Genomic DNA, 11,760 nt, shown 5'->3' with positions numbered 1-11,760 from the left:
AAAACTAGAGTAGGGACCTGGTGGTACCATCCTGTAATCCCATCTACTTGGGTAGGCTAAGAGAGGAGGATTGCAGAGTCAAGGTGTACCCGGGCTACAGTGTGAGCTCAAAGCCAGCAAGGGTAAGTTAGCTTTACCTGTCTCAAAATAGAAAGTAAGAGGAGGGAGGGGACTTAGGTGTATAGTTCAGTAGTAGATCATTAAACAAACAAAACAAAACAAAAAAGAAATAGGAAAGGAAGAAATTACAAAGAATCACCCCACATCCTTTTTGTCTCCAGTTTAAACACTAGGATCCTGTATATGCAATTTAATGTTTAGTTTATCTTCCTAAGTAAAGTGTGTGTTTTCAGACAGTTTAGTAACCCCATGACGGATTCATCATTGTTATTATGTCACAGTGTTATTATCACATGGAGTTGTAGTTGGGGGTGTTCGGAATTCTAGTTTCTTCAGCTGAGATTATTGCAGTCTGGATGTTAGTAACTTCCATAATACCCAAACAAACAGTGACACTAGCAATAGAATAGAAATGTAAGAACCAAGTGTGGTGGTGTGTGCCTCTAGGTCCAGCTCCTCTAGTGGTAGAGGCAGCAGAGTTGAGTTTGAAGCCAGGCCAGACTGAGAAACGTGAGCAACATAATGAGATCCTGTCTGATACAAACACACACATACACACCTCATATTCCTATATTTAGAATGGCTTGCCTTTGCATTTTCTGTATTTTCAAATTCTCTTAACCAGCTCTTATCTATTTGAATTTTTCCAAGTAAATGTTTCTTGAAAAATAAAAGCTGAACCCAAAAAGTTTTCTATAATACTTTCTTATATTTCTTCTTTGGAAATGATTCACTAGTCCATAAATAATTTGAATTATCATATCATATATATTAGTTATAAAAATAAGGTATCACTAATAAAACAATATATTATAAATGGTTCAGGAAAACTTTACATAACAGACATAGCCAAAACATAACTTGAAGATACATGTAAAATTGCATGTGCATCAGGTGTGGTGGAACACGTCTTTAATCCCAGCACTCGGATGGCAGAGGCAGGTGGATCTCTGAGTTCAGTAACAAAATCCAGGTCCTCAAGGTTACATGGTCTAAACACATACACTGACTGAACTAGCGAGCGTTCACAAGTGATGGACTAGGTCCGTTATATATGTAGCTGGATATGAGTCTTTCCTCTGACTGGAACAGGAAGTGGTAAAGGGGACAATGGAGAGCTGGGGGCAGAACCCACTGGTTTCTAAAGTTCTGAAGAACAATTACTATTATTCTGGTATTGAGAGGAAAAATAGACATAGCAATCTGTGGTAGTCCAGAAGCTGAGGCAGGTGGATTGCTGTGATTTTGAAGCCAGCATGGTCCCTGACTGCTGGGTGATATTCTCTGTCAAGTGTTGCGGCAGGGGCTAGGCTCCCAAGTCTGTGTTTAAATGACTTAGTAGTGATGACAACTTGTCTAATCCTAGTTTATGGAGCCAAAAGTGAGTCATACTTATACTATAAGTATAAACTTATAGTACTTAGATAAACAAATCACCTGCTTAGCAGCTCTCTTTTGCTGAATACCTGTGAATAAGCTTAGAGCCGTTTTGCACGCATTACTTTTAATTCTCCTTACAGTAACCCTGCAAAATGGGCACCCTTGTCTCATAGATAAATAAGAAAAACTAATGTTAAGTTTCATCGCCCACCCCATGCACATGCAAGCAACCCTAATTAAACTCAGGGCTGTTTGTTTGTTTTGGTGATTATTTAAGACAGGAAAGTGGGACAGAGGACAAGATGAGAGGTGGAGTTCAAAAGGGAGCAGGTGGGACATAAGAGAGGGGATGGAGAGATGACTGTGACCCCAATACATTATATACATTTAGGGTCAGATAGATACAAATCCTGGGGCTCTAAAGTTGGTCATGACCCCCCATTTCATAGTAACACACCACCAGCTTTGTATTGTCCCTGCCTTGGCTTCTTATCAATACGGTAAAGACAGCCATAGGACTCGAGCATAGAGCTCGGAACGCACTTCTGCTCAGTAACAACTATGGATAGATAGAACACACAGCAAATTAAGTACCTGTGTTTAACCAAGTGCTTTGTTATCTCAATCTTCAAACAGTCCTGTTTGCAGGACTTTAAAGATGAAGCTGCAAGACACTTGAGGGATAGTGTTTACTGACATCAGCCAGTTGAGACGAGGCAGGATGAAAAACCCGTTCCCTAAGCATCTCTTGCTGGACACCGTCACTACCTAATTAAGTTACAGATTCTCAAATGATTTAGATTTTGTTTCCATTGATTTTTGTGTAAAAAGAAAACATGTGAAGTAGATTGTATATACTTCTGTGATTCCTAACTAAAACACCCGTGTGTGTTCACTTCAGATACAGAGTGCCTCCAGTACTATTCACCTCTGTGATAAGAAAAGGGATTTATCGTTGAACCTATCTACAAACCATCCTCCACAAGAGGTACAAATATATATCTGTTATTCATACCAAACTGAATGTGAGAAGAATACTAAAGTGCCGTGTAGTCTGGGAAGCTAACGTCCAGGGAGTGTTTATACTTTGTTAGGGAGCCATGACAGTCTCTAACCTGAACTCCCATCAGTCCTACACGATGGTCTAGGGGAGTGTACAAGTAAACCATCAGTAATTATTGCACCACTGTTCATACCTCCCGGCCACCTCATAGTAAGTCATTACAGAAGTTTCTGTTGTTCTCCAAGAGGTATTTCTCTAACTGATCATTTTATGAATCATTTAAGATTAGATTATATGTCCCCTTTAAAGGTTCATAAAAGTAATAGTATATTCAGAAGATCATGTTAGCACAACACATAGAGGGGCTTTACATTTGTTTATACAGTGTGTGCATATGTGTATGTGTCTGATTCAAAGCATAGCTTGCAGAAATCATTCTCTCCTTTGCTGTGTGGTTCCCAAGGATCAAATTGAGATCATCCTCTTGGCAGAAGCCCCTTTCCCCTCTGAAACACCTCACTGGTCCAAATACATAATTTCAAAACCACTTTTATATAAACTTTCTAATTTGATCCTTGAATATATGCTAATTTTTGATGGAACCTAAAGGCCACAGTGTTTCAATGCATTGTTGAAGGGCAGTGAGCAGTTCCATAGCAGAGATGGGAGTGAAGATCTCTGTGATTTTTCCAAGGATTTTCCATCCCGTCAGGTTGAGAGAATCTAAGAATAAGCATTTGCTCTAAATCAGTAGACAACCATGAGTTTCTGGTTCACCATTATGGCCACTGAACAGATCCACTGAATTCTGTAGGGTCTATAGTTATTTCCAGAACATAAGTATTGCCCCATCCCTTCCACTTAAGATGGTTTAAAAGAATTAAATTTAGAGGTTGGGGATATAGTTCAATAGAGCACTCACTTAGCATGTGTAAGGCCCTAGGTTTGATCCCTAGTAGAGATGGAGGTGAGAAAGAAATTGAGTGTATTTGTGATGGTTTTCTGTTATTTCTTTGGTTCTTTAAACTATAATTTATGGTGGTTCTGGGTCTTGGTTTTTAAGCCAAAGGCAAGTATAGCCTAGAAGCCTTAGCTCTGTAACTTTAAAGATGGTACCTTTCCACAAACGTTTATGTCGACAGCTCTCCTTACCTGCCGGTCCTCTGTCTGTTTCAGGAATCATGTGGATCATCTCTGCTCTCCAGAAACACTGGTTCTCCTGGAACCTCCCGGTCCCTGTCAGCTCCTCAAGACAAAGATTTTTTGTCTGGTATGCCAGTTTCCCAATCAGTATCGTTAGCAACTTTTCCACTTTCTTTCGAGGCCGTATCATTAGCGAACAGTGGTGTGCATGGAACACACTTCATTTGTATTTATGCTCCGCTTTCTTTGTAAGTGACAGGTCTGTACACATGGAGGTAGCAGTGGGATAATGGGCAGATACCTGTATGTTAAAGGCAGTCTGTGATCACAATGGAAACGGTTTTTTCTTAATATCACAAGAAAAGAGATAAATGTTTCTAAATTACCATAGTAACTATATTTTAAGAAATATATATATATATATATATATGCACATACATACATACATACAGGAAACAAGATACATTCTTTACAAAGTACTTTTAATAGCTGTGTGAGGGAGCTAGTCCTTCTTTTACAGATTCTGAACTCTGGATCCCCCAGCAAGTAGCTAGCAGATCCAAGACTTTCGTAAAGCCAGGCTTTTTGATCGATACTTCACGTCACTCCACTGTCCATGTCAACATGAAGGCTTTATGTCTGTTAGAGGCTGACCTCTTGTTATGACAGATGGGCCCTCCATGGTAAAGAACACGAGTCCAGAAGCCCTAAAACAAACTAGCAGTGGGTAATTTAGCTTGTCTGGTAAATGGAGTGAATAAGAAAAGATAAAATATGAGGGGAATCACAGTCATATCTAGAATCCCGAGGGGCTGGAGAGATGGCTCTTTCCAAGGACTTGAGTTCGATTCCCAGCACCCACACAGTATCTCAGAACTGTCACAACTCCAGCTCCAGAGTTATCCTATTCTGGCCTCCATAGGCACCAAGAATGCACAGTGCACAGACATATTTGTAGAACAAAATATTTATACCAATTTAAAAAAAAAGTAAAGAAAAAAATGCACTCAGCTAAGGTAATTTAGACTTTTAAGTTCAGTAGGTAATTCTTGACGAAATATAAAATAAGAATTTTTGCTTTAGGAAGGCTCATCCTGTTGGGAATATATACGATATTTTGAAGTTATCTTTATTTATTGTTTGTGTGTGTGTGAGGTGGCGGGGCAGCACAGAGAGAGCCGCACAGGCCACAATGCGTATGTGGAGGTCAGAAGGCAGCTTTGGGGAGTCAGGTATTTCCTTCCACTGTGGATTCTGGAAATCAGATTCTGGTGAAGCAAGGGCTTTGATGCACTGAGCCCTCATGATGACCGTCGTGATGGCCGTGTAGACACTACCTGGAAATGAAGAGGAGACTTGGAGTAAGGACAGTGACGAGCAGGAGAGTGTGAGAGATTAGGTGGCTCCCATGTTTTACGACTTCTCATTTGAGCAGCTAAGAGAGAACAGATGAAGCTGAGTAAGTTGTTAACCTGGAAAACCACCTGCTAGAACAAAGAACCGAAATGGAGTTTAGAGTTAAGGCAGGTGGTGATTATGGTTTTAATTTTTCTTATTTTATTTATTGTTTGTCTAAGAAGCCATCAGGACCTATTGGGGCGATGTGCAGAATGTTGGAGACACTGAGTTCAGTAATGACATAAAGATAATTACGTGAACTTGAAGGACCAATAAACAGTTGGAACACTTAGATTGTTTTCTAGAGGAGAAAGGAGAAAACATGTCAAACACAGACTTCTTACACTTAAAAGTCTGTGTATCTTACAGACCTAAGACAGTTTTAAACTGGAAAAGGAAGAATTCACAGGGCAGAAGTATCAGACTATGAGAAGAAGGGAAATCTTAGGAGCTATAGTAATCAGGGCCAGCAAGCACTAACAGTAGTAAAAACTCTTGGGTATAAATGCTTATTTCCCTGGAAAGGTTCTCAGAGCTGTGGGTCAAGTGCTTCCAGCCCAGCCTGCAGCCTGAACCTGGTCCTCAGGACTCACGTGGTAGAAAGAGCGCTGATTCCCACAGGGTGTCCTCTGCCCTCCACACACACACAAGTAAATGTCATTGAAAACACTTAACCTATGTTCAGCATTGGGTTTCTGATTTGGTATTCCCGCTAGGACTATCTAGTGAGTGCTCTACCCTAATGACATGTCCTGTAGCAGGACCTCAGGACTGCTCCTCGTTGAAGCTGCGTCACTGTCCTGGAAACCACAGCTGGGACGGCACCGTTTCTGCGTCACAGAGGGCAGCCGTCTGTGAGCACAGACCCACCCTGTGCTCTCTGGCTATAATAAATCCACTGCTGGCTGAGAAAAGTGCAGGTGAGTGTATGCTGCAAGACGCACTCAGATGCTGGCATTTCCCTTACAAGTGCACACACCGCACAGTGAGCCTTCTTAGTGTTAAGTAGGAAAGCATCTCCAGCCTCATGCTGACTTGTCTTATTAGGGCCAGGTGTACTCCAGGAGTCTCTAACAGGGAGGCGTCAAGAGGAAGCTTTACTTACTATGTTAGTATCGGTGAAGCTATTTTTGATTATTAGATATGTAGGCATCCCTTATATTTTAAACAAAACATAAAGTCATTTTGGCTGACAGCATAGCATATTAAAAAATACATGATTCTCCCAGGAAGGTGAATGTAAGATAAAATGCAAGTCTCTAAATAATGCCTGGAAAAATAAGCATTTTTAAAAAATACTGTTTAATACTAGCACAGTCATACAGAAATGCGTGCTCTGCTTATTCATGTGTATACAGAATAATACTCTGTTGCAGAGAGGCCACTTATTTTGTTCCTGGCTGCTCAGCCCTGAAATAATCACACAGAAGCTGTATTAATTAAATCATCACTTGGCCCATTAGCTCCAGTTTCTTATTGGCTAACCCTTACATATTAATTTAACCCATTTCTATTAATCTGTGCATCGCCACGCGTCTGTCTCCAGAGGGGCTCCATGGCTTCTCTCTGACCCTGCCCTCCTTTCTCCCAGCATTCACTTTAGTTTTCCCCACCTAGCTCTGTTCTATCCTATCAGAGGCCAAACCAGTTTCTTTATTCATTAACTGATAAAAGTAACACATAGACAGAAGGACCTCCCGTTCCATACTCATTGCATATGTCTGCCCTCAAGTTTGTATGCTGTTCATGCTCTGTCCCTCTACAGAGCGTCTCCAGCCTGGTATAGCCCAGCAGTGGATCCAGAGCAAGAGGGAAGACATTGTGAGCCAAATGACGGAGGCCTGCCTTAACCAGTCACTGGATGCCCTTCTGGCCCGGGACTTGATCATGAAGGAGGACTATGAACTCATTTGTACCAAACCAACAAGGACCTCAAAAGTCAGACAGTTACTAGACACCAGTGACATCCAAGGAGAGGAATTCGCCAGAGTTATAGTACAGAAGTTGAAAGACAACAAGCAAATGGGACTCCAGCCTTACCCAGAACTGCCTGTGTTTTCCAGAGCACCATCGTCAAATTTTCTTCAAAATAAAAGCTTGTGAGTGAGTTTTTGAGAGGAAAGTCAGTTTACAAATGGTTATTTATATGTCTGTTACCTGGATAATATTTGTATAAATACATAAGTGTATTGGATGCTTCACTGAAGGTTTTTTGGAAGAGATGAGTATGTCTCCTTCCATGACATTGCAGTATTTTTTTAATTAATATAAACTTTTGCATTATGCCGTGTAGTTCAGTTTTTTATGTCAGCTTCATTACTTGAACCTTTTTTATGTAATAACTACATTTTTCTTGGACATCACAGTGCCTTAAGGTAAGCCTTTGTTTCTGATGGAAGACATTTCTAAACTCCCTTCCTCTGTAGCTTTCATTGTTCCTCTAAAGTGCATTTTGACTTTATGTAGCAGTGATACAATATTCCCACTCTGCAATCCCAAATTCAGATCCCCAAAGAGTTACTCCTTTTTTAAAGCTTATCCACAAAAATTTTAGAAGGTTGTTTCAAGGTACACAACGTGTATAAAGAAGACCAAAACTGTCTTTATTACCACTGGCCTTCCATCCTGCCTCTGCCTCCCCTCTGTCAGCAGAGTGAGCGGCCCAGTGTGCATTCTGACGCAGCTGCTTTCTGCTCCTGTCTTGGGCACATGCTGGTTGAATAGAAGCCGGTCCTGTTGCTGTTTTCCTTGTAGCACAGCACTGTCTGCACACTGCAGGGTGTCGCAGGTCCGGTCTCCCAGCTTAGATGCACATCTGACTCAGTCTGTTCAACTCCCACACAACAGGCACGCTGCTCCAGTTTCTATTTTCTAAGCTTGTTCACACCAACGTCACCACAAACAATAAAAAGACAATACAATGTGACTCTTTTTTTCCCTTGGGCTGCTAGCTTACATCACTAAAGGGAACCCTTAAGAAGTGATACCTTCTTCTGAAAACTGTGTAGCACTGTTAGTGAAAAGTGAGAAACGATAAATTTGAAAACGCAAACTTGTGAAATGCAGCAGACTCAGAACCTGAACAACTATGAATAAAGGATCAAAGGACTTAATGGCATTAGACAATGAAATCGTCTGTATTTGCAATAGGAATGTAAGCTCCAGGGTTGGGGAGATGAAGCAACACTTGCACAGGACAAAGATCCTCCCAGCACCCATATGACAGCTCACAGCCATGAGTAATTCCAGTCCCAGCTACCTAAACTCTCTTCTGGTCTCTGGCACCAGGCACATACTCAGTGCACTTACATGCAGGCAAAACACTCGTATACATAAAGTAATAGGGAAAAATTTTTAAAGAATTTAAATTCCATTTTAAAATGACATTAATCTATGCTCTGACTCTTATGGGACTTCCAGAAACACATAAATTTATAGGGAAATATGAAAATTAGATTCATGAGTTGTCTTAAATTCTTTTTAAAAAATTAAAATAGAAACGTAGGTGTAGTGGCACACACCTGGTATCCTAGAACTTTGGAAATGGAAGCAGACAGAGTTCAGAGTTGACCTCAACTACCTAACAAGTTCAAAGCCAGCCTGTACTATCTGAAATCTTGTCTCCAATAAATAAACAAACAAACAATAACAAAAAGATTAAATTTAGGGGGGAGAAAAGTAGGGTTTTTTGTTTGTTTTTTAAGATTGGTTTTACTCTCCATGCCTGTCCCTCCTCCCTCATGTGTGTGTATTTAAAATTACCTTTTAGAATAGCGATGCCCTCAGCTGAGTATTGGTGGTGCATGCCTGTAATCCCAGCACTCAGGAGGCAGAGGCACGTGGCTTGCCTGGTCTATAGAGCGAGTTCTAGGACAGCCACGGCTGCACAGAGAAACTCTGTCTCAAAAAAAAAAAGGAATAATAATAATACTGATGCCCTCAAATGGACTTTTATACTGATGTATGTGGTTTATGTAAATTGATAAGATGAACTCTGCCCTGGTCTTCCACTTACTACGAAGTCTCCAGTTCATGGTGTGTGAGCCTCTATCTGTAGTTACATGCTTGTTACCCACCGTTTTTCTCTGGTGATTTACTGTAAGGAAGACACGTGTATAGTCACCCACCCATTGTCACAGCCGGAACAAACTCTACATTAAGACACATACTGACCAGTCATAGTGGTGTTGAGGATCCAGACGAATGTGCCGTGAGCGCCTCTCTGCATAGAATGAAATCTCAGCAGAGGATTGTCACTGCGACCTGATGTTTGCATGTCTGTGTTTCGAGGGGAGGTGAAACACTGCTGAGTGTGACCAGTCAGCACAGAGCGAGGCCTGGCATGATGCCGGCACTCTTTAAATAGCTCATGAGTACAGAGATGAAGGCTTCAGAAGGGAACAAGATGCTCTCTGTGAGACTTACTTCCCAAAATGCATGCAAATACAGTGGATGGTAGGTAGAACAAAGAGTCAGAACTTTTTCTCCTTTGAGCCACATAATAATGTTTTTGTTTTGCTGGTTTTGAACCCTCTTGTTAAGTAAAGGAAAAGGGCTTAATTTTGTGCCAATTGTGTGTGCTTAGTTTTAATCGACCTTATTAAAGAAGAATAGAGTTCAAGCACAGAACTTCACAAACAACATCCAGCAAGAATTTTATAATTATTTGTAACTTTCCCTTCGAAGAAGACTTTCTATACAGGAGGAATGGTACTGGTTTTCTTTGTGATATAATGTGTAAAGTTTTATAATACACAAATCAAATGACAGTGTAAAGTATAAGTAAATTATAGTAAAGACAGTTCTTTAGCAGGCTAGCAGTCTCTGAAATAGCAGAAGGAAATGTGAAGATTCAGTCACCCCAGGGCAGCACGGATGTCTCTGTAACTAGACAGTGCTGGATGGAGGTGGTGTCTTTGTAGTGCCCAGGCCCTACAAATACAGTCCAGAGTCAGCATCACGTGGTTCACAAGAAACTTAAGTTCATGACCTCTCTGTGTGGGGCTGAGGTCCAGCAATGTTTTAACCAACTGTGTAAGCAGTTCTTATCATGGCTAGCATTCAAGGCTCTTGTTTGTATGGAACAAAATATAAAATAATTTTTCCTTAGGCTCGCAGATCTCTCTGCATGATGTCTTTTTTGCCACATTTGTCTTGAGAATGTGTAGTCTCTGAACTAAGATTTGGATGGAGAAGTTTAGGTTATGCCCCCACCTGACATTCCCGTCGGTCATGTTGCATTTTGGAAAGGCCACCTAACCACAGTATTCAGGCCAGAGTCACTTCCTCAACTCAGCTCTGTGGTAGAGCTTCAGAGGGGACAAACACTTCAGTTTTGGAAGCAGAGGAGGCACGGTGATGCAGGAAGACCCTGAGGGAGGCTTGCTTGATGGAAGCCAAGCTTTTTATATGTATATATTTGTTCTCTGAGAATTTCACACATCCACACTGAAATGTGATCCCCTCATCCCCATCTTCCCTCTCCATTTCTCACCATACCCCCAATTCCTTTCTCTGCTAGCCTCTTGTTTTCTGTCATTTCCCTATGAATCCAGTTAGTGCCGCCTGTGGGTGCATGGCTGTGGACTTAGTGGGAAACAACCCCAGAGTACCTAAAACTGACCAGCGGCTGCAACCTCCAACCAACCTCAGGCTGGTTTTTACTCCTTCAGTAATCTAAACACCAGCAGTGTGCTCGCGAAGAAGTACTGCACTTTCTAATTCATGAAGAAAAGTTATGGCCCGTTGGGAAAGGAGGAGAATTGATAGTCGTTTATGCTGGCCATGCTCACAAGCATCTCAGTTTTCCGAGTGTCGTATCATCTCTGACGTCATATCTTCTGTGTATCATAGAGACCAGTTCCCAGATTACCTTACTTTTCCCCTCTCTCAATGATATTATTTCTTTTTCATCTCAAGGACCCATATTCCTTGTGAAAGCAAAATTCCTTCACTTGGCCCGTCTATCTCTACTGATTTTTTTTTCCTGAAGCATTACTCTACATTGACTCCTAACAATCCCTTTCTAAATTGTTGTTTAAAGAGCTGTGTCAGTCTTGTAAATTGCTTAAAATGGAATGTCATGTAATTAATGAATGGATTTCAAATGGACGATGCATATCTGGTGCTCCAAGCTCCTCTACAAAAACCGCTAATGCGCCTGGATGTTATAGCTAAATACGCCATTGAGGAAGGGAGCTTACAACCTCGTCGTTACCTTGCTCTACACAATATCATTTGTGCATTGCTGCATTGATTTTTTTGAACTATTTCTCAAGGTTGGGCAATATCTCTGGACAGCACTCAATTGAGACTCCCTTCACAGGTGTCTCGGGGCAGTGTCAAGTTGGTATCTAAATGCAGTTACCATCCATAACTGCATTTTACTATTGTAGAAATTAAAACTTAGAAAGCAAAAATGTTAGTTTACAAAAAATAACAAAAGAGACTGTCTAAAAAACAATGGTGAGAAGTGTTTTGTAGCTCACTTTAAGGAAAATAAGTAGAGGGAAGCTGTTTTCTCATGCCTGCCTTCAGTCTGTTCAAAGTCGCCCTCATGTAGCCCAGGGGGAGCCCCACTTCTACATGTGAAGGAGTGGCAGTGAGCAGAAACTGGGGTCCAGCACCTATGTAAGAAGTAGACTGCAGGCAAAGGGCTACAAAACTTCCTTCCCTAGACCGGGTGTAACCACTGTAATTAGTGACACATGAACTGT

At 41.2% G+C, this 11,760-nt stretch overlaps 1 protein-coding gene across 3 annotated transcripts in view; it reads left to right on the top strand.

Annotated features, from left to right (window-relative positions):
• Nucleotides 1–10,302, top strand: part of Ripk2 (receptor interacting serine/threonine kinase 2) — a 35,714-nt gene extending 25,412 nt beyond the window's left edge. Inside the window, exons 8-11 of one of the 3 annotated variants that reach the window (XM_041657868.1) lie at nucleotides 2,402–2,488; nucleotides 3,680–3,773; nucleotides 5,806–5,964; nucleotides 6,810–10,302. In XM_041657868.1, coding sequence (XP_041513802.1) covers nucleotides 2,402–2,488; nucleotides 3,680–3,773; nucleotides 5,806–5,964; nucleotides 6,810–7,147 — 678 coding nt within the window. In that variant the 3' untranslated portion in view covers nucleotides 7,148–10,302. Of the gene's footprint in view, nucleotides 1–2,401; nucleotides 2,489–3,679; nucleotides 3,774–5,760; nucleotides 5,965–6,809 lie in introns of all 3 variants that reach the window. The other 2 variants (XM_041657867.1, XM_041657866.1) reach the window with 2 other exon arrangements.
• The last annotated feature ends 1,458 nt before the right edge of the window (nucleotides 10,303–11,760 follow it).

The sequence above is a fragment of the Microtus oregoni genome, unplaced genomic scaffold (assembly GCF_018167655.1).
Source record: "Microtus oregoni isolate MIOR12 unplaced genomic scaffold, Mior012 000008F_ref0000371, whole genome shotgun sequence".
In the NCBI taxonomy this organism is placed as follows: domain Eukaryota; kingdom Metazoa; phylum Chordata; class Mammalia; order Rodentia; family Cricetidae; genus Microtus; species Microtus oregoni.
Note: the sequence above shows the minus strand (reverse complement) of the source record. Positions and strands in the feature narration are given on the sequence as shown.